We start from the raw sequence: 25692 nt of genomic DNA on the forward strand, positions 1-25692 counted from the left end.
GCCACGACGGGAACTCCTTGAACATCTTTTCATGTGTTTTTTGGCCATCCGTATGCCTTCTTTGGAGAATCGTCTGTTTAGATCTTCTGCCCATTTTTTGATGGGGTTGTTTGTTTTTTTGGTATTGAGCGGAAAGAGGTATTTATAAATTTTGGAGATGAATCCCTTGTCAGTTGCTTCATTGGCAAATATTTTCTCCCATTCTGTGGGTTGTCTTTTCGTTTTGTTTAGGGTTTCCTTTGCTGTGCAGAAACTTTTAAGTTTAATTAGGTCTCTCTCTTTTCTTTCTTTTTTTTTTTTTTTCTATTTTTCGTCTTTTTGCCGTTTCTTGGGCCGCTCCCGCGGCATATGGAGGTCCCCAGGCTAGGGGTCTAATCGGAGCTGTAGCCACCGGCCTACACCAGAGCCACAGCAACACGGGATCTGAGCCGAGTCTGTGACCTACACCACAGCTCACGGCAACGCCGGCTCCTTAACCCGCTGAGCAAGGGCGGGGATTGAACCCGCAACCTCATGGTTCCTAGTCGGATTTGTTAACCACTGTGCCACGACGGGAACTCCAGGTCCCATTTGCTTATTTTTGTTTTTACTGTCATGACTCTCAAGAGGTGGATCTGAGAAGATGTTGCTGTGGTTTATGTCAGAGAATGTTTGGCCTATGTTTTCCTCTAAGAGGTTTATAGTATCTGGCCTTATATCTAGGTCTTTAATCCATTTTGAGTTTATTTTTGTGTATGGTGTTAGGGAGTGTTCTAATTTTATTCTTTTCAGAGACATTTATCTTAACTAAAGGTGGGAACCAGGGGACTCAAGGTCTCAGGGACCAAGAGCGCCACCTCAAGAAACCAGACTGCTTTTATTCTGCTCTTCAGGATTCCATCAAGCGAGGAGGGGGCTATAGGTGCAGGATATAGGGGTTTTTTTTAATTATTATTTTAAAAGTCACATAGCCAGTAGTTGGTTAAACTTTTATTCTGACTTTTAGGCATTTAACCGTCAGTAGCATTCAGGAAGCTTGGCGGCAGCTCTCTCTGCATAGCATCTAGAGAATCACCGTTGTGCTTCTGCAGAGGTTGTGCCTATCTGCAGCAGCCCGGCATGCCTAGGTTGGCACCTCAATTCTCCTTGCTGATGCATATCCAGCTAACGACCCCTCATAAACCCCTTGGGGTCACGAGGCTCGTCTTCCTCTTATTCTTAAGAGGACGCATTCTGCCGTTTCCTATCTGCACAGGTCCAGCGTGCCTAGGCCAACACATTTTGCCCTCATTCAGCTGACCCTATGAATAACTTTGTTCTTAAGCTTAAGGCATTTACCAGCACAGCGACTGTTTTTCAAGCAGGACTATGGGGTAAAGTAAAGCAGGACAAGATGGAGTTTTCAGCAGAGAAAACAGAAGCAGAGAGGCTAAGACGAGATTGTAGAAACATGTCTCCCGAGAGTGCACTAGGTGCTATTTTGATGCTCTTTGTTGGGTTTTGACAAATGCTTAAAGTTCTCGCAAGATGCAGAGTGTTCCCATCACCCCAGCACGTCCCCTGGAGTCTTCGTTGGTCCCTGCCCACCTGAACTGGAAGGACAGAGAGGCGTGGCCTCGGGTGCCCGAGCACCCAGGATGCTCATAGCACAGACTAGGGGGCCAGGCCTCTGGATGGAACGCCCCAGGGGGGGCTCAGGCCACAACGAGCTGCTGCAGCCCCGAGAGGGCCGCGTACAGGGCACACAGGGGCTTCTTGACCTCCAGGTCCCAGGTCGCCTTGAGGTTGCCGGGCTCCACCCGCAGGCCACACTCCTCCAGCAGGGCAAAGGTGATGGCCACCCCTTCCTCCTGCAGCTGGGCGAGGAGCTCGGGCTGCAGGCGGACGGGGATGCTCCAGGGGTATCTGAAGTTGGGCTCCAGGATGCTCCTCACCTGGAAGGAACGGGGTCAGAGGGTGCAGGTCAGCCTTTGAGATCAGGAGACAAGACTTTGTGTCCCAAGAGCCAGGGGCCTCTCAGGGTCATGGAAGAGGCAAAGTGATGGAGTCAGGGGGACCAGGAGTCCCAGCCTGTCCTGGGATCAGTGGGACCCTGGACGGGTGACTGGCGATCACTGAGCACGGGCGCCTCAGCTGCTCAATGGCGATGCCAACATTGACCTTGCAGAACAGTGGTCTCTGGAGCCTTATGTTTTCATGTGTACAATTGGTGCGTGTGTGTGCTACGTCTGTATACACCTATGGACACATATGCTTCTGTACAGAGATGGGAAGAACAATTTGTAGATGGCAACTGTGTGAGAACAGTAGGGCTGTTGCTCGGATCCCCTGAGTTCCCCCAGCTTTTATTCCTGTGTGGCCTTTGAGAACTGGGCGCCCTCTGCGGAGACGTCCGTGGAGACGCAGGCCCTCCTGAGGCCAACTCGCACCCACAGGACCTTCCCCCCAGAGGGCGAGGCAGCCAGGGAGTTCCCAGCGGCCACACGGGCTCCCGTGCCCCCCGCCCCACCAGCAGAACCTCATGCCCCCTCTTTCCTTAGGATGACTTCTACTCCTGGTCCCTGCGCCCCCCAGCCGGTACCCCGCCCCTCAACACGGGCCCCTGGGCATTGATTTCTCACCAGCTCCCGCTGCTGGAGCAAGATCCTCTTCTCCATGGACCAGGCCAGCAGCTCATGTTGAGTGTCACTCAGCGCTGGGGACAGGGGACATTTGGGGAGACAGAGTGATGAGTCCGAGTTCCCTTGCCCACTGTGAATGCGGAGACCCTACGTGAGGGGAACTCTGAGGCAGAGGAGTAGAACCTATTAGATTGAAGGTCGAGGTCTCTCCTCTCGGGAAGGTCTCCAGGATGCTACGAAACGTGGGGCAGAGGGTGGGGTTCCAGGCTGGAGCCTGGAATCTTCCACAGCCAGTGATGTGTTAGATGAACTTGGGCCAGTCTTTCTAGGCCCCAGGCTGGTTCTGTGTCACATGGCGAATGTATCTCACTGAGCCCCCGCCCCGACCTTGGAGACAGGTGGGACATGAGGATGAAGGTCATGCTATTGGAAGGGGTTTAGAGAGGTGGCATCTAACCCTCTCCTCTTGAGTCCAGAGGCCAAACTTGTGCCGTTCCCACAGTTCCCTCAAATGGCTCTTACCCACTATGGCCTCAAGGAGGTACATGATGTGGGACCTTGACTGGAGCCATGGATTCCTTGGGTCCTCTTGCATCTTACTTAGGAAGGTGCCACCAGAGCTGTCCACAGGGCCCAAGGGGTCCCGATCCAGCTGTAGGAGGTGGTATTATTAGTGATACAACAACAGCAGCAGCAGCGATGTTGTCACACAATTGTGCCAGTGTCTTTTGAGTCTAGAAGTGATTAACCAGGGCGGGAGGGGGAGGGCTCTTCACGCCCCCCAGGAGACTCCCAGCAGCCTCAGTGTGTGTGTGCCGTGCACTTGGGACCTGGTCATGGTGCCTGGTCCAGTGTTCAGGATCCCTGACCCTCTCCTCCCCCGTGCATCTTGGCAGCCGGATCTCCCAAGCCTGCCCTCTTGACGACTTTGATCAGCTTTGGCAGCGTGGGAGCCCCTCACCATGTCCATGAGGTCCTGCAGGGTCCCTCGGTCCTTGAGCTTCAGGTTCTTGAGGATAGTATGGAAAACATCATTCTGACTGTCCTTCGAGAGCTGGGCCAGTGCCTCCGTTTCCCAGGAAATCTCCTCTTGTAGGTACTGGAAATCTGTCCTCAGGCATCAACATCAACCAGAAAATGGGGACAGTTTTTAGAACATTCGGAGGGTGAGAAGCCAGGGACCTCCATCTCGTTAACCTGCCAACTAGAAGCATCTCCGCAGATGCCATGCGTGAACCCTGGGGCGGCAGCCATCCTGATAGGCTAAAGATGGGCGATCCAGAGCTGGGAAGGGGGCAGGGGTAGGGAGGGAGGAGAGGAGATTCTGGAAGGAGGTCCTGGGACGTGCAAGAAATTGACCAGGTTCTCATTCCTGGGACACAACTAGAGTAACGTGGATCCTGGCGCTGGGCTCTAGAGCTGAGACTCGAAGGAGCTCTGGACTCAGTTTCCTCATCTGTTGAGTGGGAATGTCAGGAGGATTAAGTGAGTTCACATATGTAACATGCTTGGGGAGCATCTGGCACATGGGAATACGCCTTCTTATCATGTAACTGCCTGTATCATCCATGGCCACACAGAACTAGCCAAGGAATGGAGCTGGGGGTGGGGGTGGGGTCTCCGCTTCTCCTAGGAGCCATCAGGTGAACGGAAGGTCCAGAGAGAAGGGCGTTTCTGATGGGCTCACAGCTGTATCCCCACAGCTCAGAACAATGCCTGGGGCCCAATAAATCCGCAGCGTGTTGGCTGCGTGCACGAATGAAGGAATGAACGAATAGGGCTGAAGAAAGCCTCAGTTTGGAAGGAGAGCTCAGTTTTGGACGTTGTGCGCAAACCACCTTTTGGGTCCTTGGCTGGGCAGTTTCCCACCCCGAAGCCCCAGGTGCCCACCTATCAAAGACTCACCTTGGGATTTGGGCAGGTCGATTCTTCCTGGAAAGAGAGTCCCTGGTGGTTGTCTTGGCCCTCATCCTCCGGTTGACTTTTGAGCCATCCTGGAGCTTCCTGCCTTCCCACCGCTTCCTCCCTCTTGCTTAACGCCTTCCTGCCCCCATCCCTGGCCATCCCTCCACCTCCCCGGCCTTCCCGGACCCTTCCCACGCCACAGAAACGAGGGCCAGGCCCTGGGGCAGTGGCGGCAAAGGCAGGGGCTATCTGCCCCACCCTCCAGACAGGTGCCCTCCCTGAGCACCCCACCCCCAGCCCCAGCAAGCACACACTCACCCACTGGAAGGATGGGGCCTCTTCGGGTGTCTAGAAGAGAAATTAAATCCCCCACCAAGAGTTAGCCTCTGAAGGCACTGAGTCCCTGACCCTCCCCACTATCCTCCACCCCTGCCCTTTGCCCCCCCCCGGGGTCAGGCCTAGTGCCTTGGGCGAGGGCAGCTAAGGCAGTCACATGGGAGTTTGGTTCTGACCAACAGATTCCACTTTCCTGGCTCTAAAATCACGCACTCACCTGATAGCACCAATGTTCTCTCTTGGAATTCTATTAGAGGGAGAAATGGACGTATTTATTATTATTCTCCCCACCAACCCTCCCTTCTAACCCCTCAGCCCCCTTCAGGTGCCATGCTGCTTGGAGACCCTCCCCCCCCCCGTGACTCTATTTCAGTGTTCAGAGGGGAGAGGCGGCTGTCCCTGTGGCCAGGGGCCTGTGTCAGGGTCAAGGGCAGGGGAGACAAGGAGGTGGTGCAGGCGCCCCGCTGGGGAATCGTTCCTGTGGGTCTGAGCCCCTTGCACGGACTTTTTTTTTTTTTTTTTTTTGGTCTTTTTGCTATTTCTTGGGCCGCTCCCGCGACATATGGAAATTCCCAGGCTAGGGGTCCAATCAGAGCTGTAGCCACCGGCCTACGCCAGAGCCACAGCATCGCGGGATCCGAGCTGTGTCTGTAACCTACACCACAGCTCACGGCAATGCCGGATGCTTAACCCACTGAGCAAGGGCAGCGACCGAACCCGCAACCTCATGGTTCCTAGTTGGATTCGTTAACCACTGCGCCACAATGGGGACTCCCCCTTGCAGGGATTTATCAGCAACAGGGGTCAGAGTTGAGCAGGACCTGAGGTCTTTGAGGCAGAGCCCCTGCCCAGCTCTGGACTCACCGTCCGGGAAGGTCTCCTGCCTCTCATCGGGGATGAGGAGAATGTCTGGATGGGGAAGAAGCCGGGTGGGGAGAGCGCAGGTCACTCCCGTGGGTCCTTCCACGTCCCTTCACCGACAGCCCCGCCCCCAACACCTTTCCTGGGGCGGCGCAGCTTTCCTCAGTGTGGCCCCGGGACCCCTGGCGTTGTGGGAACCACCTGCACTGCAGCATCCCTGACCTCCCTCTGTCTCCTGAGTCAGACTCGAGAGAGAGACCCGGGACCTGCATGTTAAGGAAGCACCTTGCTTGATGGACGTGTTCTCTGACGTCAGAGTTTCTATGGACAGGGTCTCGTGAGTGGAGACGCCGTAGACGATGGCGTCATGACATCCAGGGAGAAGAGCCTTCCCAGGAGGGAATAACGGAGGGTCGGTGGCGGACGTGGTGCCATACGTGGACTGGATTCCTTGCAGGACTGACTGCGGGGGGTTGGGGTGCAGGTGCCAGGGAGGGAGTGCAGACACGAGGTGTAGAAGAGTCTTAAGGAGGCTTCTGTGAGGGGCGAGTGGGTGGGAGGAGGGGACACTGAGGGGTCTGTGGGATGGCAAGACCGGATCTTGCAGTCAGGTCATGGGAGGATCCAGATGAGCAGGGCGGGGTGGGGGGAATGAGGCTAAGCTTGTGTCCGTCCCTTTGCTGGACCCCGACCCCCCTCCCGTCAGCTCTGCAGAGAAGGATGAGAAGGCTGCCACTCACATCCTAATTGTCTCCAAAGGTACACAGCAGGGGCGATGGAAAATTTTCTTTTTTTCTTTGTCTTTCCTAGGGCCGCCCTAGGGCCGCCCTAGACATATGGAGGTTCCCAGGCTAGGGGTCTAATGGGAGCTGTAGATGCCGGCCTACACCACAGCCACAGCAACGTGGGATCCGAGCCGGGTCTGTGACCCCCTGAGCGAGGCCGGGGATGGAACCTGCAACCTCATGGTTCCTACTTGTATTCGTTAACTGCTGCGCCACGACAGGAACTCCAAGAAAATTCTTTACTTACTATATTCCTTTCTGAATTCTTATGTTGGTTGAATTGATTCCGGTAAGCCTAGTGTTTCCTGCACAGGCAAGACCTACCTATTAATTCCCTTCAGCCTTAGACCTTAATTGGGCAGAGAAGCCCCTCATGCCCCCTAGTGGCCAGGACATGACTTGCAGGCAGGGCTCTCAAGGCTCGTCTTTCTTCCTGAGTCCAACTGCCTTCTGTTCACACTTGCTAACATTTAGAAAGCATATTTTTGAAAACGGGGCTCCTTTTCATCCCCTCCTAAGTAAATTGCACTTTGTCATTCACCCCGATCTTAGTTAGCGCTCCCATCTCCTGGTGTCCTCAGCACAGCCTCTGGTCTCTCTCTGAACTGGCTGTGAATTCCATCCTCCTCTCTGTTCCCAGTAGGGCTGGCCTTTTCCCAGCAGCCGAAGTCCTCTGACCCCACAAGACTGGGGAATTAGTCCCATTGTATTGCCGCAGACAGGAGGTAACTGATGCCAGGGCCCTCCCTCGGCAAGAGGTGGCAGTGAGGATGCTGTAGGGAGCAGCGAGTGTGTGTGTGTGTGTGTGTGTGTGTGTGTGAGAGAGAGAGAGAGAGAGAGAAAGAGAGAGAGTGGGGGGGGGTGGCTGGGTGGTGAGGGCAGCCTCTCGTCTTCAAGGAGCTGGACCTTGGCTGTAGCAGGATGACCTCTGGCTGGGCCTCAGCGTTTGGGAGGGGAGAGGCCAAGGGTGTGTCCTGTGCTCACTGCTCCACCTGGTGTGTGGTTGATGCTTGGTGCCAGTGGTCTGCTGACGTGGTGGCGTCAGGACCCAAAGCGAGTGTGTGTGCTGGGGCCGTGCATTTGGAGGCTCGTGAGGGAAGGAGAGATAGAAAATCCTGCATTAGGTTTTTATGCCTGCAGTTTTGTTTGTGATGTCCCCCTGGCTTATGGGCTTAACTGGGGTTCTAGGAAGCCTGGGGAGGGCTCTGAGGCTTCCAGGGGTGAGCTGCTGAGAGTGGCAGGACCTTGAATGCGTGGAGATGGCCAGGTCAGGGCGCACTTTGCTCAGGGCCAAGGATCCTCTGCACCGTGCACCCCTCTGGTCCGTCTCCGTGTGCGAGACTCTGTCTCCCTACGGCAGCCTTTCAGTCTTGCGGGCTTGGAGGGGGCTGGGGGCGCCTGAGAAATCTCGCTGCTCCTCTCCCTCCACCGGGAGAGCAGCCAAGGCTGCCTGTGGCTGGTCTCTCCCCTCTGCCTCCTGCAGGCTCTGCTCACCCCAGCCGGGCTCCTGGAAAACCAGCTGCTTCTTCTTATAGGCCATCACCGTGCCGGAGGGCAGCATCAGTGTCGTGTCTCTCACTCTGCCTCCCTCCACTTTGCTCTGGGGAGAGAAACCATGCGACTGGGTAGATCACGCACGTGATTGAAAGCGCAGATGGAAGCAGAGCTCCCCCAGCCCTCGCCGCCCTCGCCGCCCCCCGACTCTGATGTCCGGTCGCCCTCCTTTTTCCTGTTCTCTCTTATTTTCCTTCGCACCTCCCAATGTCATGTTTATACCGCGAGGGTTTGATTTCCCTCCGGATTTAAGTGTGTCGACGTTCCTTTCTCCTTCGGGTGACGAGGGTGTTGTTTTCCTGTCTCCCCCCCCCCACCTCTCCTTCCCTCATCCTCCTAAAATACTCGCATCTCAGCGTCTGTCTCATTCTCCCGGAACTGCCGGGGAGACCGCTTCTCCCCACTTCAGATCTTCGCTTTCCTTTTTCTTTTTAGGGCCGCACACGTGGCATATGGAGGCTCCCAGGCTAGGGGTCTAATTGGAGCTGTTGCTGCCGGCCTACGCCAGAGCCACAGCAACGCCAGATCCAAGCCACGTCTGTGACCCACCCCACAGCTCACGGCAGTGCCGGATCCATAATCCACTGAGCAAGGGCAGGGATGGAACCCGCAACCTCATGATTCCTAGTTGGGTTAACCACTGAGCCTTGCCGGGAACTCCCAGACCTTTTCTTTAGCAGTTAATTAACATGATGCTTGTGTCCTCTGTGCCTTGTATTTATCTTCCCTGGGGATGTGGGAATACATGTTTTTGAGAATATCTGATGACGTCTTTATTTTACTCTCACACTTGATCGTTGTGTTGGCTGGACACAATTCTAAGCTGGGATTCGACCTTTTTTTTCTTTTTTAGAAATAACTATGATTTTCCTCGTGAGTTACGAATAAAAATTCACATTTTATTCCATGGTGTGTTATCTGGGATGACCCATTAATCTAGGCCTCCTGTTGGTCCTTTTGTCTGAAAATGCATCTCGCATGTCTCATAACTTTTCTTGGATTATTTCTTGGATTTTATGTTATTGCATCTCTGTTCCCTCTTTCTGGAATGCTTATTATCCAGACATTGGGTCACCTGGACTAACCTGCTACATTTAAAAATTAATAAGCTCTTCTCACTTTGCTTACATTTTGGGGAAGTTTCTTGCGCTTTATCTTCTTATTTCTCCAATTTAAAAAAAAAAAATTAAGGAGTTCCCATTGTGGCGCAGCAGAAATGAATCCACCTAGGAACCATGAGGTTGTGGGTTCGACCCCCTGGCCTTGCTCAGTGGGTTAAGGATCCGGCGTTGCCATGAGCTGTGGTGTAGGTTGCAGACACAGCTCAGATCTGGTGTTGCTGTGGCTGTGGTGTAGGCCGGCAGCTACAGCTCCAATTAGACCCCTAGCCTTGGAGCCTCCATATGCCATGGGTACGGCCCTAAAAAGACAAAAAAAAAAAAATAAAAAAAAAAATTAAGCTCCTCCTTTCCAGTCCAGTATGTAAGGAGCTTGGGTGTGGTTATTCTGTTCTGATAGGAAGTGAAAAGTTGCACAAACTTTATGGAGGATACTAGTCTGGGTTCTCCAGAAAAACAGACTCAGCCTGCTATCTCTCTATCATGTATCCATCTGTCTGTCTGACTCCTCAGCCGTCCAGCTGTGGATCCACCTACCCTTCCCGTTCTCCATCTGGATGTATTAGAAAGAACGGCCTCACCCACCTGTAGAGGCTGAAAAGTCCCAGGAGACCCAAGAGAGCTGATGGTGTAGTTCTGATCGGAATCCAAAGGCCTACGACCCAGGAGAGCCAGTGGTGTGATTTATAGTTCGAGTCAGAGTGCGATGTCAGGCGGAGACTGTCCCAGCTCAGGGACAGTCGGGCGGAGCGTGAACTCGGTCTCCCCCTGCTTTGGTTGTATTCAGACCTTCTGTGGACTGCGTGAGACCTGCCCCCGCTACGGAGGACAGCCTGCTCTGCCCCTTCCAACCCCATCCAGAAACACCCTCAGAGATACACCTGGAGTAACGTTTGACTCCGTAAATGGACCCCCCCCCGGGACCAGTCAAGGCTGACATAGGAAATTGACTACCGTGTTGCGTAATTACTATATCCTAGGAGAACCCGAATGACAATTAACATGGATTATCATAAACGTTCATGTAGATGTTATTATTTTAATTTTATGGATAAGGGAACCATTTCCCAGAAACATGAAGAATGTCCTCGGGCAGCCTCGGGAGTAACTGGCTCCCCAGAATTCAATTCTGCACTTCGATCCACTAGGATGCCTACCATCCTCAAGTGCCCAGGACAGTCCAGTGTAGACCAATGGCACGGGGGCGCCCATGTCGTGCAACACAAGCCGAGCCAAAGAGAATCGGTGCCGCCATGAACCGGGGTGACAGGCACGCTGTCTAACAAAGTCATAGCCCAGGAGGTGACCTTTAGAAACTCGCTGGGTGTGAGCAGCCGCCCTAGGTGAGAGGACGTAAGGCTTTCTCCTCCTCTCGTCACCAAGCCCAGTCCTCCAGCCCAAGCAGATGGAAACCCAAAGCTGGACATGGAAATATCCTGCAAGCTGGAGTACTGTTTTCTTTGTTTCAAGCTTCTTTACCCACTGGATTTGGAATCGAATGACCAGGTTCCTCCCCCAGGACAAATTAACAAATTAACCAATTTTGGGAAAGTCAGTTCCTATCTCAGGTTTTGTTTTTGTTTTTTCTTTTTAGTTGCTAAATCTCTCAAATGAGGACAAATTGCTTGAAATACATTGTGGACAAAAGCATATTAATTATAAACACACGCACACCTCTATATCCCTGAGTTATTGTTGACTGTGAATAAATTAATTAGGTTATATTGATTAGTTGATTAATTTAAATCAAGTTAAAAAATTATAGTTGGCCGTGGAGAGGGAGTTGTGTGCATCGTATGTGCGTGAACATGTTTAAATCTGAATCCATAAACTTTCTGCTCTGAATATCACAGTATTTAGGGTATTTTAACCGCCAAGGTTTGGTTTTGTATTCATGATCCCGTGTTTCCTCCAGCCTTGAACCCAACCGTACATGAATACAGTACAGCAGTCACACTTTAGGAGTTTCCAGAATCGATCATTTGTCCCAAGCAGCATATATAATCTCAACTAGTTACATCTCGTTCCTATTTTCTCAATATTGACTCGTCCCAAATACTGATGATGAGAAATGGGAAATACTGACCCCATTCATCCCGACCCCTGAAGACAGGCCCTAATAGGGTCCAGAGCCCCTGGGCAGGGAGGCGGGGCTGTGCCCCTGGTGCCCCCCCCCACCTTTGGGACAGCTCGTACCTGGACATAGGTGGTCCAAGGGAGAAGGAATTTCCCCAGCGCGGTTATGCTGCTCTTGTCCTGCAGCACAGTTCCGTTGATAAGCTCCACAGCCTCTGTCACCACATAGAGGTTTTGCCCTGCATCCCGATACTTCACCAGCTTTTTCTCCAGCACTTTCCTGGGGGTGTAAAGGGAGGAGAAGGGTCAGAGAGGGAAAGAGATGGCTTCTCAGATGACTCCCCTCCTCAGGACCTAGCGGGGGTGCAGAGCCTTTGGTGGCCTCAGGGGTGGGAAGGTGCTGGCTTCAAGGTTAAGAAGATGTCCTTGAGGGAGTGGCTCTTGTGGCTCACCCGTGAGGATGCAGGTTCGATCCCTGGCCCTGCTCAGTGGGTCAAGGATCCGGTGTTGCCGGGAGCTGTGGTGTAGGTCGAAGACGCAGATTCAGCCCTAGCCTGGGAGCTTCCATATGTCTCGAGTTGTGGCCCTAAAAACAAACCCTGAAATGCCTGGTGGAGGCCGCGTTCTCTGAGGGAGGCCTGGGTGAGAGGATCCATGCCATATTGTTGAAGGCATCTGCGTTCCTAAGACGTTAGTTATGTTAGGGGGCAGTTGATGGATTTCCAGCCCTAGGGCCTCTCGCCGGAAGAGTCGAGAAGTAGACAACTCCAGAACAGCCCTTAGGGGATCCTTCTGTCACAGCCAGAACCTCATGTCCGTCATCGTCCAGAGGCACCGTCGGGGTGAGAAGTGGAGCAGACGGAGAAAGCACAGGAGCTGGGGAGGATTCTGGATGATTTTTCTTGCCGAGCACAGGGGGGTGTTTACAGATCGACTGTCCTCAGTGGGAGTGTGGGTCAGGCTGACTGAAGATGTAGGGTGGGTGGGAGATGTGAGAGCTCTCAAGTACTGAAGGAAAATTTCTTTCTTTTTTTTTTTGTTCTTTTTAGGGCTGTACCTGTGGCATATGGAGGTTCCCAGGCTAGCGGTCTAATCAGAGCTGGAACTGCTGGCCTCCGCCACAGCCACAGCAATGCGGAGTCTGAGCTGCATCTGCAACCTACACTGCAGCTCACGGCAAGGCTGGATCCTTGACCCACTGAGCGAGGCCAGGGATTGAACCCGCAACCCCATGGTTCCTATTTGGGTTCATTTCTGCTGCGCCACGACGGGAACTCCTGAAGGTGAATTTCATCTCCATTTCGGTTCTGAGTCTCATCTCTTATTCCCTCAAGGCCCCCGCTGGGGTTGGTGCCCTGGGTGACAGCCCCTGGGGTACTGAGAGAGCCTCGGTTTGTTTTTTAGTGGAGGGGGTCTCTGAGGATCCAGGGCTGGGCTTTCCCATTGCCTTGGTGTGAAGGTCAAGCCACTTAAGATGTGTCTAAGGCTGTGTCATCTGGCATCTGCTTCCCTCCCAAGCCTCATGATCTTTTCCATTTTTCGTTTTTCTTTGTTCGGATGCACCCATGGCATATGGAAGTTCCTGGGCCGGGGGTCACATTGCAGCCATAGTTGGAGGCCCACACCACAGCTTGCAGCAACACCAGATCCTGAACCCGCTGAGCAAGGCCAGGAATCGAACCCACATCCTCGCGGGCACTATGTAGGGTGCTTAACACACTGAGCCACAGTGAGAGCTCCCCCCAGCCTTGTTTTCTAAACCCTCCACCCTGGCTGGCCAAGCTGCAGCCTCACCGCCCCTTCCCCATCATGAAAACACCCACCTCTGACTTGCCTCATGGCCTTTGAACCCCTGCTCTGGGTCCCTTTCCTCCTGCCAGCTGCTTTTATGCTTCAGTCATTGCCCCACAGAGACACCTAAACAGACCCCCTCCCTCCAGCGTCTCTCAGCTCCTCCTGTCTTGTCTTCAGAGCTTCCATCACACTCTCTACGTACCTTTGTAGCTAAACACCACAGGCTCTGCATCCCATTTATTAAAACTATCTAACGACTTTTTCTTTTCTGTATTTAAAGCATTGACCTCAGAACTTATGTCTTTGACTTGAAACGAGCCAATAAAATGTATCCTGGAAATTGTCTCTTTAATTACTGAAAGAAATATCAAGAGGAAAAAAATTTTTTTTGATGGTCAACATATAATAGCACAGTAATGGGGAATTACTGTTTTAATAAATACACATTGGCTATGAACAGTTAGTTGAATGAGTGAGTGAATATTCAAGAAAGCAGCATAATCCGGAGGTCATTTCTGAGACTCCGTCACAAAGTCCCCTGGATGCCTCTTTGCCCATGAGGGGGGCCCTGGGGCACTCTGACCCAATTTCCCCCCCATTTTCTCACCTCTTCTGGAGGCCTTCCCACGTGGTGGGGGGGATGGCAACAGACCGAAACTCAAGGGAGGATCCATGGGACTGAGCAGCTTCCCCCAGCACACTCACTTCTAGCCCAGCAGTCACATCCATGTGCACGCTCTCCATCGCAATTACTTTGTCTTTGAAGTGGAACGGTCCTGTCACCACAGTTTCTGGGGACAGAAACAGGGACCTTGGGTTTAGCCAGGAATTCACTCTGGAGCAGCTGGTGTGGGAAATGGGATACTCTAAGCCCTGTTTTATCCCCGCCTTCCTCCTCCTTGTGTAAATCTCTCAGTGGGGAAGCCAGCGAATCAAGGTTTTAAGTGAAAAGTACTCCTGAGACAGACATTAGAATCTGTCCAGGGTTTGGACAACAAGGGATAACATCACTCTTACCCTAAGAAATGATGACATCATTTGAACACTGGTCCAAGACACCCATGCCATCGTCTTTCCAGGCACAGCATCAGCCCCAGGAGACAGCGCCAGGAGCAGAAAATCTTTGGGAGCTGGAGCCAGACAGGCTTGGCTTGGATTCTAGTTTGACCACTTCCCAGGTATGTAACTTTGAATAAATTATTTTGTTTGCATCTATCCTTCTGCATATGGGGATAATATTCCTAACTCAAAAGGCTGTTGTGAGTGTTAAATTGTTCTAATAAATGGCTGGGTTCAGATTATTAGTTGATTCGCAAACAGTCGGAACTCCTTGCCCTGTGCCTTCAGGCTGGTTTGAGAGCTAAAAGGCAAGGCTAGTTTGAGAGCTTCCTGTGCGGGTGTCTAAGGGATTCTCGGGTGCTGCACTGCCTCTCTCTGAGCACCCCTGTTTTTCATTTCTTGGCTCCTTCACCACTGGTTGACAATACCTGGGACTAGAGAACTTGGTTCCAGGATGTCCATGAGAGAGCATTCCGCTGAAACATCAGGTTTTTCCCAGAACTCTGTGCGAGTCTTCCTCTTCTTCCGTAATAGTGCAAACTGCCGGAATTTGTTGGTGTCCAGCGGGGATTTGACAGGCTTCAGGTCTTTGTCTCCAAGCTCTTTGACCAGATTCTTGCTAACACGCTCAAACAGGGAGGCCATCTTGCTAGGAGTGCATAGAAGGGGAGCGCACAGTTCACTTGGGAGGGAAAAGAAAGTGGGCAACTTCTCACAGGTCCTTGATGTTTTTCCCCAAGAAAAGGACACACACATAGGAAACGAATTTAGGTTTTTAACCAGACACAGAAAGACAGTGCAGGATCTCATTTGTATGTGGAATCAGGGGCTGGAGGGATGGGGGAAGTGGGGTGATATTGGTCAAAGAGATCAAAGTTTCACTTATACTAGATGAAAAAATTCTGGAGATCCAATGTACAGAATGGTGGCCATAATTAACGGTACTGTACCATGTACGTGAAATATGCTAAGAGGACATAGCCTAAGTGTTACCACACACACACACACACACACACACACAAGGTAGTGTGTGACGTGATGGATATGTTTATCAGTTTGAGCGTGGTGACCATTTGACAGTGTATATATGCGTATCAAAATGTCCAATTGTAAACCTGAAATATATGCAGTGTTTATTTGCCATGTATACCTCAATAAATCTGGGAAAAAAATATTATTTGCCTTTTTGTCTTTTCTAGGGCCACACCCGCAGCATATGGAGGTTCCCAGGCTAGGGTCCAATCAGCACTGTCGCCGCCAGCCTATGCCAAGCCACAGCAATGCCAGATCCGAGCTGCATCTGCCACCTACACCACAGCTCATGGCAATGCCGGATCCTTGACCCACTGAGCGAGGCCAGGGAGTGAACCTGCTACCTCATGGTTCCAAGTCGGATTTGCTAACCACTGAGCCAGGATGGGAACGCCTGAAAAAAACATTACAAGGCTGTATAAAAATAACAACAAAAAAGAAATAACCTGCAGGTATTTGTATAGATTGACACTTAGAGCTGATAACTGCCCTGGTGATCAAAGCGTTTGAGTTATCTGTGCATACGTGGTGATTGAAGCCAATGTAGTATAGATGAAAATATGAATAAATTTTTTTTTTGTCCTTTTTAGAGTTGCACTTGCAGCATATGGAAGTTCCCAGTCCAGGGGGCGAATCGCAGCTGCAGACGCCTGCTTAAGCCACAGCCACAGTAACACCAGATCTGAGCCACGTCTGTGACCTACACCACAGCTCACAGCAGTGCCAGATCCCCAACCCACTGAGCGAGGCCTGGGATGCAACCTGCGTCCCCATGAATACTAGTTGGGTTTGCTACTGCTGAGCCACCATGGGAACTCCTGAAGAAATATTTAATAGCCGGGTAAACAGAAATGTGAAGAGCATTTTGCAGACCACACGGAATGAGAGCGACTCATTGGAACTGCTCTCTCTGGGCAAACAGGAATAAGGTTTCCCAGTTATCTAGAATTCAGTTTTTGAACATTCATCGAGTGTTGAATAGAGACAATTTTCAGCAGTTTGTGTAAAATCCCTGAAATGACTTTGAGTTCTATCTGGTGTGGCCAAAGGGATCAGTAGACGTCAGAGGGTAACCAGAAGCAAAGCTGTTCTCTACGACTGGACCTGGATAAAGATCTAGCAAATAAATCCCTTAGGAGTTCCCTTGTGGTACGGTGGGTTAAGGATCTGGCATTATCACTGTAGCCACTCAGGCCACTGCCATGGCGTGGCTTTGACCTCTGGCCTAGGAACTTCCGCATGCCATGAGCCAGGCTTAAAAAAAGAGAGACGGATACCTATGGTCAATTAATCTTTTAACAAAGGAGGCAAGACTATAAAATGGGGAAAAAGCAGTCTCTTCTGCAGGTGGTACTAGGAAAACTGGACATCTGCATGTCAGTCAGTGAGACTAGAACACACCTTACAAAAATAAACTCAAAATGGCTTAAAGACTTAAACATAACACAAGGCACCATAAAACTAGAAGAGAACATAGGCAAAATATTCTCTGACAGCAACCATACAGTTGTTTCCTTAGGTCAATCTCCTGAGGCAATAGAAAAAAACAAAACAAAACAAATGGGACCTAGTCAAACTTACGCTTCTGCACAGCAAAGGAAACTATACAAAAATGAAGAGATGGAATTCCCGTCATGGCTCAGTGGTTAATGAATCCGACTAGGAACCACGAGGCTGCAGGTTCAATCCCTGGCCTCGCTCAGTGGGTTAAGGATCCGCATTGCCTTGAGCTGTGGTATAGGTTGCAAACGCAGTTTGGGTCCCGAGTTGCTGTGGCTATGGTGTAGGCCGGTGGCTATAGCACCTCCGATTGGACCCTAGCCTGGGAACCTCCATATGCTGCGGGTGTGGCCCTAGAAAAGACAAAAAGCCAAAAAAAAAAAAAAATGGCAGAAGACCTAAATATACATTTCTCCAAAGAAGACGTATTGATGGTCAGTAGGCATATGAAAAAATGCTCAACATCACTAATTATTAAAGACATGCAAATCAGACCTACAATGAGGTACCACCTCACACTGGTCAGAATGGTCATCATTAATAAGCCTACAAATGGAGGAGTTCCCATCGTGGCGCAGCAGAAACGAATCTGACTAGGAGCCATGAGGTTTCGGGTTCCATCCCTGGCCCTGCTCAGTGGGTTAAGGGTCCGGCGTTGCTGTGGGCTGTGATGTAGGTAAAAGACGCAGCTCAGATCTGGGGTGGCTGTGACTGTGGCCAGCAGCTGTGGCTTCCCTAGCCTGGGAATCTCCATATGCCATGGGTGTGGCCCAAAAAAGCGAAAAAATAAGTCTGCAAATAACAAATGCTAGCAGGGGTGTGGAGAAAAGGGAACCCCCCTACGCTGTTGGTGGGAATGTAAATTGGTACAACCACTATGGAAAACAGTATAGAGGTACCTCAGAAAACTAAATATAGAACTACCATATGATCCAGCAATCCCACTCCTGGGCATATATCCCTATAAAACTATAATTCATAAAGGTACATGCACCTCTATGTTCATAGCATAACTCTTCTCAATAGCCAAGACATGGAAATAACCTAAATGTCCATTGACAGATGAATGGATTAAGAAGATATGGTACATGTATACAATGGAATACTACTCAGCCATAAAAAAGAATGAAACGGATGCCACTTTGCAGCAACACGGTTGCCACTAGAGATTCTCCTACTAAGTGAAGTGAGTCAGAAAGGGAAAGACAAATACCATATGATATCACTTAAATGTGGAATCTAAGAGATGGCACAAATGAACCCATCTAACAAACAGAAGCAGACTCACAGACATAGAGAACAGACTTGTGGTTGCCAAGGGAGGGAGTGGGATGGAGTGGGAGTTTGGGGTTAGGAGATGCCAACTATTCCATTTAGAATGGATGAGCAATAAAATCCTACTGTATAGCAGAGGGAACTATATCCAATCTCTTGGGAATAGACCATGATAATATAAGCAAGGGAATGTGTATCTAAGTGGCTCACTTTCCTGTACAGCAGACATTGGCGCAACATTGTAAATCAATTAAAAGTTTAAAAAATATATCCCTGGAGTTCCCATTGTGGCGCAGTGGTTAACGAATCCGACTGGGAACCATGAGGTTTCAGGTTCGATCCCTGGCCTTGCTCAGTGGGTTAAGGATCCAGCGTTGCCGTGAGCTGTGGTGTAGGTTACAGACGCGGCTTGGATCCCTTGTTGCTGTGGCTCTGGCATAGGCTGGCAGCTACAGCTCCAAAACAGCCCCTAGCTTGGGAACCTCCACATGCTGTGGGTGCAGCCCTAGAAAAGGCAAACAGACCAAAAAAAAAAAAAAAAAAGAAAAAGAAAAAAAAAGAAAAGAAAACAAACAAACAAACAAAAATATATATCCCTTAGCCTTACATGCTTAAATGTTGTTATCAGGCATTCTCCTTTATTAATGAAAACTCCAGGAAGAACTAATACTTTCTTTTGGGGTCACATTAGGAAAAAAACACAACTACATTCCCAAACAAAAACACTTGTACTCATTTCACAAATCAATCCTGAACATTTCCGTCTCTGGCCATAGGACCTTTTTTTTTTTTTGCCTTTTCTAAAGCCGCACTCATGGCATATGGAGGTTCGCAGGCTAGGGGTCTAATTGGAACTGTAGACGCCGACCTACGCCGAGGCACAGCAACGCAGGATCTGAGCCGCGTCTGCAACCTACACCACAGCTCATGGCAATGCTGGATTTTTTTTTTTTTTTTTTTAGATTTTGAAGACCTACCTAGATGAAGGTAGGTCTTTATTTATTTATTTAAATTTTCCCACTGTACAGCAAGGGGATCAAGTTATCCTTACACGTATACATTTTTTTCCCCACCCTTTGTTCTGTTGCAACATGAGTATCTAGACAAAGTTCTTAATGCTATCCAGCAGGATCTACTTGTAAATCTATTCTAAGTTGTGTCTGATAGCAATGCTGGATCTTTAACCCACTGAGTGAGGCCAGGGATTGAATCCCCAACCTCATGGTTCCTAGTCGGATTCATTAACCGCTGCGCCATGACGGGAACTCCCATAGGATCTTTTTATTCGTCCCAGTTTCCCAGGTAGAACTTACCAGACCCTGTTATTTGGTCTTGCAGCGAAAAGATTCCACGAGAGTCAGTTCCCGTCCAATCTTCAGATTCTTGTTGTCCAGCAGAGTTTCTCAGACAGACTGCAGAGAACAGATAAATGGGACTCTGATCACTGTTTCTCTCCGCTGCTGGGTCTTTTTTTTTTTTTTTTTTTAAAGGGCCACACCCTTGGCGCACGGAAGTTGCCAGGCGAGGGGTCAAATCAGAGCTGTAGCTACCGGCCTACACCACAGCCACAGCAACTTGGGAGCCAAGCTGAGTCTGTGACCTGCACCATAGCTCACGGCAACGACGGATTCTTAACCTGCTGAGCGAGGCCAGGGATCGAACTCGCATCTTCACGGTTCCTAGTTGGATTCGTTTCTTCTGAGCCACGATGAGAACTCCTAAAATTTTATTTTTCTGCCTTTTTTTTTTTTTAAGGGCCAGGGGTGTGTGTCTCAAGGACCTGAGACCCATTCTTTGAAAATGTCAACACTGGGAGAATTAGCACCCCTCCCAGTTTCTGTGGAAGGGCAGGTGCCTAAAGTCAGTGCACACCTTGTTCCAAGGTACAAATCTACCTCCTCTTGTGGACGAGCGAAGTTTGTTTTTCTTCTGGGTAAAGGCAGTTAGCTGACAGGTGGTCACCGCAGTTAGTAGATAAGGTCAGGATAAAGTATGTGGGATCCATGGTGCCAGGGAGTGTTCTCATGGGAGGACTAGGTATCATTTATCTTGAAAATGTGGGGAGTTCCGTTGTGGCGCTGTGGAAATGAATCCGACTAGTAAGCCTGAGGTAGGGGGTTCGATCCCTGGTCTTGCTTGGTGGGTTTAAGCGTGGTGTTGCCATGAACCATGGTGTAGGTCGGGGATGCAGCTTGGATCTGGCGTTGCTGTGGCTCTGATTTGACCCCTCGCCTGGGAATCTGCATCCGCCACAGATGTGGCTGTAGAAAGCAAAGAAAGAAAAGATGTTGTGTGTGATGGGTTGTAACTGCGGGGTTATGTATGAAAGGGGGCGATTTCTTTCTGTCTTCGCCGTCTCAGTGGATTGCTTGCTCTTGACACATGCGCCACATTCTGGTTTAAGGCTTATCGAAGGATAGCATTATTTCTCCGCTGCCTCCATGGGCAGATTTTTCTGGTTTGGGGATTTTAACTACGTTTCCCCAACAGCTGAAATTCACTGAGGGAGTCCGTTTTTTTCCGGTTTCACGGCGCGTGCTATGGCAACTGATTGCTCTCTTCTGCACCTGATTTTCCTTTTTGCTTTGCGATTAGGATTCAGTTAATTCACACAGGTTCAATGCCAGATCCTTAACCCACAGAGCGAGGCCAGGGTTCGAAGTCGCGTCCTCACGGTTCCTAGTCGGATTCGTTTCCGCTGAGCCACGACGGGAACGCCTAAAATGTTTGTTTGTTTGTTTGTTTGTTTATTAAGGGCCTAGTTTTGTCTTAAATGTGCTGAATGTCAAATGAAACCCTGCATCAGCAAGAACTGTAGACATAAACCTCAGGAAAGACAGATACCGTAGCAAGCAGTGCCCTGGGGAGGGCCTCTGACCCTGACGCAGAGAGGTGTGTGACAGGAGTGCACATTCCATTTTTTTTATTGTTTATTTTTGTCTTTGGGGGCCATACCGGTGGCATATGGAAGCTCCCAGGCTAGGGGTTGAATCAGAGCTGTAGCCGCCAGCCTTCCCCACAGCCTCAGCAACGCAGGATCCAAGGCGCCTCCGCGACCTACACCACCGCTCACTGCAACACCGAATCCTTAACCCACTGAGCAAGGCCAGGGATGGAGCCTGCATCCTCAGGGATCCTAGTCAGGTTCCTTTCTGCTGAGCCGTGATGGGCACTCCAGGAGTGAACCTTCTAAGCTAGCCTGCCTGTCAGGTACTCTGCCTGGATCGTGTGATGCAGCCTTGCAATAATCTTCATTGTTCATTAAACAGTTGTTTTCCTTCATGGGCACACCTGTGGCGGCCTATGGACGTTCCCAGGCTCGGGGCTGAATCAGAGCTGCAGCTGCAGGCCTACACCACAGCCTCAGCACCTCGGGATCCAAGCCACATCTGTGTCCTTTTTTTAGATTCCACATGTAGTGATGGCATTTGATGTTGGTGTCTCATTGACTGAAGGATTTTACTTAGCATAATAATTTCTAGGTCCATCCATGTCTGCAGGTGGTTTTTTTTTTTTTTTTTTTTCTTTTCTAGGGCCGCTGCCGTGGCACATGGAGGTTCCCAGGCTAGGGGTCCAACTGGAGCTGTAGCCACCGTCCTATGCCAGAGCCACAGCAACGCAGGGATCCGAGCCTCGTCTGTGACCCACCCCACAGCTCACGGCAACGCCGGATCCTTAACCCACTTAGCGAGGCGAGGGATCGAACCTGCAGCCTCATGGTTCCTAGATGGATTTCTTGACCATTGAGCGACGATGGGAACTCCTGCAGGTGTTTTTTGTAAAATACTGGAACTGATGCTCCAGACAGCAGCGCTCCTTTCAGTGGGCAGTGTGCACAGTGAAGGAAGGGTTTTTAGCTGTAAGGGCCTTTCTCTATAGGAAGACTGACTCCCGAATATACCAAGGGAAATGCGAGAGACACACCAATTGTCCAGGCCCAGAAACCTTTGTTCCCCCAGACCTAACTCGTTAAACTTTAACTGATAAAACAATCCGGCCAAGAAACAGCCTCCTCGGCCAAAAAAAAAATATTTCCATACTTAGCCTCCGTATATATACAAGCCCCCGCCCCCAACGACGACCCTTGACACAGTAGTAGCCTGGCCTTGTGCTAAGACCGACTGCTGCCCGTCTTTGTCTCATGAAGGTGACTCGGCTCTGTTGAGACCCTCTCCACTAGTCAGTCCCCCCGCCCCCACTGCCCCTTCGTTTTCCTTACATTTTTGTTCTTAAATCAGGAACCCCCCCCCCCTTGTTTGTCCCTTTCTCTTCCTCTCCATTTCTCTCCCAGGTTCGGGGAGCACAGACGCCCTCGGAGCTCACTTTCTTGCCCGGGCTTTCCGGGCCTCCTCGAGAGGACGCCCTGTGCTTCGTGAGTGGTGCAAGCCCCCAATCCTGGGCTTTATCGGTGATCTGTGTACCCCTCAGACTGCGTGAGGCCTTTCACTCATTTCCTAGTTGTCCTCCGTTTTTGATCCCCGGACCAGAGGTCCTGGCCACTCGACGGCTCTGCAGGCACCACGATCCTCTGACCCCAGCCCAGGTAAGTTCCGGGACGGTGCTCTGACGGCGCCTTACACCCCTGCCCTTTCCCGGGTCCCCGGGGGACCCTCGGGCCACCCTGTGGGTAGAGACAGGGGACGCCCTGCTTGCCCACAGCGGTCAGACATGTGCCCTGCTGAGACTGTGGGTGCCGATCCCCGCTCCCAGCAGGACCGCACTTTATTTACCATGGGGTCAAACCAGTCCATCCCAAGGGATTCGCCTCTGGCTTGTGTTCTAAAAACCCTAAAACCTTTACTGCTGACTGATCTTAAAACACAACAGTCAGAACAGCTCTGCACTCCCACGAGGCCACAACATCAGTTGGATAACCAAAGCCATGGGCCTGAGTTTGGCACTTTCGAATACAGCATCTCATTAGACCCTAGAAACTTTCTCAAACGGAATGGCACATGGTCAGAGGTACCCTGTGCCCAGGCCTGCCGGGCACGTGGGCGTCGACCCTCTCTTGGCAAAGACGGTCCACCCGTCAAGTCCTCCTTGGTTCCCTCTCCCCTCCACCAAAGAAAATGACCTCAAGACCTTCTAGAAATAAAAGCCCCTTAACCCAATCCTCGCCCCCCACTCCACCCCGATCTTGACCCGGCAGACGAGCCACCCCCTTATTTCTCCAGATCGGGTGCTGCCTCCCCCTGGTCTCCCAATCCCAGTCCCGACCCCGCGCGTTCTCCTCTGGGCGTCCACCCTCCCTCCCCTCCTTGTACTCGATAGGTTTCCTTTCCGGGAGGTGGCCGGACCCGAGGGGCCGCCGAGAGTTCGTGGGCCGTTTCCCGTTTCTGAGATGGGTCAAAGAGAAGGAAAATTGGGGGCATTTTCAGAAACTCCGACAAAATATAGAAAGGAGTTTCTCAGACTCACCCGAGCCTATAACCTCACTTGGAACGACATCGATTATATTCTATTAAAAGTTATTTTCTCTCTATTCCTCAATGAATTTATTACACTTATAGTTTGCCATGATCCTCACAATCCGGTTTTGCAGGGTTTTCATCCCACACCCCAGCGCATCCCCCAAACCGTCTCCTGTGGAAACCAGAGGTTTTTCAAAGTCTGTGAGTCAGTACCTGTTCTGCAAAGAAGTTCGTTGTGTCCCTTTTCCAGGGACACATGCCACATGCCAGTGAAAGCATTGGACGTTGGCGTCTCATTGTCTGCCTGACTTCCCTTAGCGTGATGATGTCTAGGTCCATCCATGTTGCTAAAAATGCCGGCATTGCGTTCCTTTTGATGGCCGAGTCCTATTCCACTGTGCATATGTACCACATCTTCTTGATCCACTCCTCTGTCGATGGACATTTGGGCTGTTTCCGTGTCTTGGCTCTTGCAGATGCGAGGAGCATCAGAGTACATGTGTCTTTGCGCGTCGTGGTTTTCTCTGGGTGGATGCCCAGGAGTGGGATTGCTGGATCAAAGGGTGGTTCTATGTTTAGTTGTCTGAGGCCTCTCCATACTGTTGTCCACAGTGGTTGCCCCAATTTACAATCCCCCCAACAGTGTCACAGGGTTCCTTTTTTCCAGACCCTCTCCAGCACTTAGTGTTTGTAGACTTTTGGATGATGGCCCTTCTGGCTGGTGTGAGGTGGTACCTCATGGTGGTTTTGACTGGCATTTCTCTCATGGTGAGTGATGTTGAACATCTTTCCATGTGCTTTTTGGCCGCCTGTATGTCTTCCTTGGAGAACTGTCTGTTGAGATCTTCTGCCCATGTTTTGAAGGGGTTGTTTGGTTTTGTACCATCTCTTCTTTATCAGTTCCTCTGTTGATGGCTCTTTAGGTTGCTTCCATGTCTTGGCTGCTGTAAATAGTGCTGCTGTGACCTTTGCTGTGCATGTTATCTTTCTGAATTGTTTTCTCTCAAGTGTAAATCTTTTTGTTGTTGTTGTTGTTCTTTTGTCCTTTTAAGGCCGCACCTGCGGCATATGGAGGTTCCCAGGATAAGCGTCTAATTGGAGCTGTTGCCCCAGGCCTAGGCCAGAGCCACAGTAAGGCAAGGATCCAAGCCTCGTCTGTGACCTACACCACAGCTCATAGCAACGCTGGGTCCTTAACCCACCGAGCGAGGCCAGGGATCGAACCCGCAACCTTGGGGTTCCTAGTCCGATTCGTTTCCACTGCACCACAACGGCAACTCCAAGTGTAAATCTTTTTGAAAAGTCCCTGCTCAGTGAGGCCTTCCTTCCCTGTCGGACTGCAGGGGCCACCATCACCTCTACCCCTGCAACTGACTTTTTACCATCCTTCTCCTTCTGTCAGGCCCTCCAGTTGATGATAGTATTGAGTCCCTCCCAGGCCTTTAGAGCACTCTTGGGATGGGGTTTGGGAGACACCCTGGCCGTCCGTTTGACCCCAAGTGGTGGGCAGAGTTGAGCAGGGCCCGAGGTCTAGGCAGAGCACCTGCCCGGCTCTGGCACTCACCTTTTGGAAAGGCTGTCTGAGTATCGTCATGTGGGATGAGGAGAATGGAGGGGGAGGAAGCCAGGTCAGGAGAGCCCAGGTCATTACTGTCCCTAGGGCCACCCCCCCCCCCCGCCCCCGGCTCCAGGTTTCCCCTTCCAGGTCAGGGGGGCAGCCTTCCTCAGTGAGGCCCTGAGACCCCTTGATTCAGAACCACCTGTTCAACTTCAGAATCCCTGACCTCACTCTGTCTCCTGAATTAGACTCTCTTTCTTTTTTTCTTTCATATATATTTTTAATTACTCAAATAAATTTATCACATCTGTAGTTGTATAATGATCATAACAATCTAATTTCACAGGATTTCCATCCCACACCCCAGCGCATCCCCCCACCCCCGAACTGTCTCCTCTGGAGACCATAAGTTTTTCAATGTCTGTGAGTCAGTACCTGTTCTGCAAAGAAGTTCAGTCTGTCCATTTTCTTAGATTCCACATGCCAGTGAAAGCATTGGATGTTGGTGTGTCGTTGTCTGCCTGACTTTGCTTAGCATGATGATGTCTAGGTCCATCCATGTTGCTGAAAATGCCGGTATTGTGTTCCTCTTAATAGCTGAGTAATATTCCACTGTGTATAGAGGTACCACATCTTCTTGACCCACTCCTCTGTCGATGGACCTTTAGGCTCTTTCCATGTCTTGGCTCTTGCAGATGGTGCTGCAGTGAACCTTGGAGCACATGTGTCTTTGCGAGTCGTGGTTTTCTATGAATGGATGCTCAGGAATGGTGAATTAGACTTTCTGATGAGGACCCTGGGACCTGCATTTTATCTTTCCCCTCA

At 50.8% G+C, this 25692-nt stretch overlaps 1 protein-coding gene and 1 long non-coding RNA gene across 8 annotated transcripts in view; one reads left to right on the forward strand and one right to left on the reverse strand.

The window, feature by feature from the left end:
• Positions 1 to 25692, forward strand: part of LOC102167986 — a 68033-nt gene that overhangs the window by 3715 nt on the left and 38626 nt on the right. For 3 of the 4 annotated variants that reach the window (XR_001303368.2, XR_002343081.1, XR_002343080.1), the window contains exons 3-4: positions 14109 to 14207; positions 22187 to 22438. This is a non-coding gene — a long non-coding RNA (uncharacterized LOC102167986). Of the gene's footprint in view, positions 1 to 14108; positions 14208 to 22186; positions 22439 to 23169; positions 23464 to 25692 lie in introns of those variants that run through there. The other variant, XR_002343079.1, reaches the window with a different exon arrangement.
• Positions 321 to 19793, reverse strand: LOC100151870 (gasdermin-C). 4 transcript variants are annotated; one of them, XM_021088922.1, is made up of 14 exons: positions 19532 to 19758; positions 19209 to 19307; positions 14517 to 14737; positions 13637 to 13820; positions 11356 to 11515; positions 7982 to 8087; positions 5706 to 5750; positions 5059 to 5088; positions 4824 to 4853; positions 4506 to 4532; positions 3562 to 3707; positions 3123 to 3252; positions 2601 to 2674; positions 905 to 1913 (listed from the first exon to the last, which is right to left on the reverse strand). In XM_021088922.1, the coding sequence occupies exons 3-14, from the start codon at positions 14731 to 14733 to the stop codon at positions 1674 to 1676; spliced, it is 1389 nt and encodes a 462-aa protein (XP_020944581.1). In that variant the 5' UTR covers positions 14734 to 14737; positions 19209 to 19307; positions 19532 to 19758; the 3' UTR covers positions 905 to 1673. The 4 variants fall into 4 exon arrangements, with proteins under 4 accessions (XP_013843492.1, XP_020944581.1, XP_020944582.1 ...); XM_013988039.2 differs by having other exon boundaries at positions 960 to 1913; positions 14517 to 14770; positions 19532 to 19768; XM_013988038.2 differs by lacking the exon at positions 19532 to 19758 and having other exon boundaries at positions 321 to 1913; positions 19209 to 19381.

Source organism: Sus scrofa, chromosome 4 (assembly GCF_000003025.6).
Source record: "Sus scrofa isolate TJ Tabasco breed Duroc chromosome 4, Sscrofa11.1, whole genome shotgun sequence".
Taxonomy (NCBI): domain Eukaryota; kingdom Metazoa; phylum Chordata; class Mammalia; order Artiodactyla; family Suidae; genus Sus; species Sus scrofa.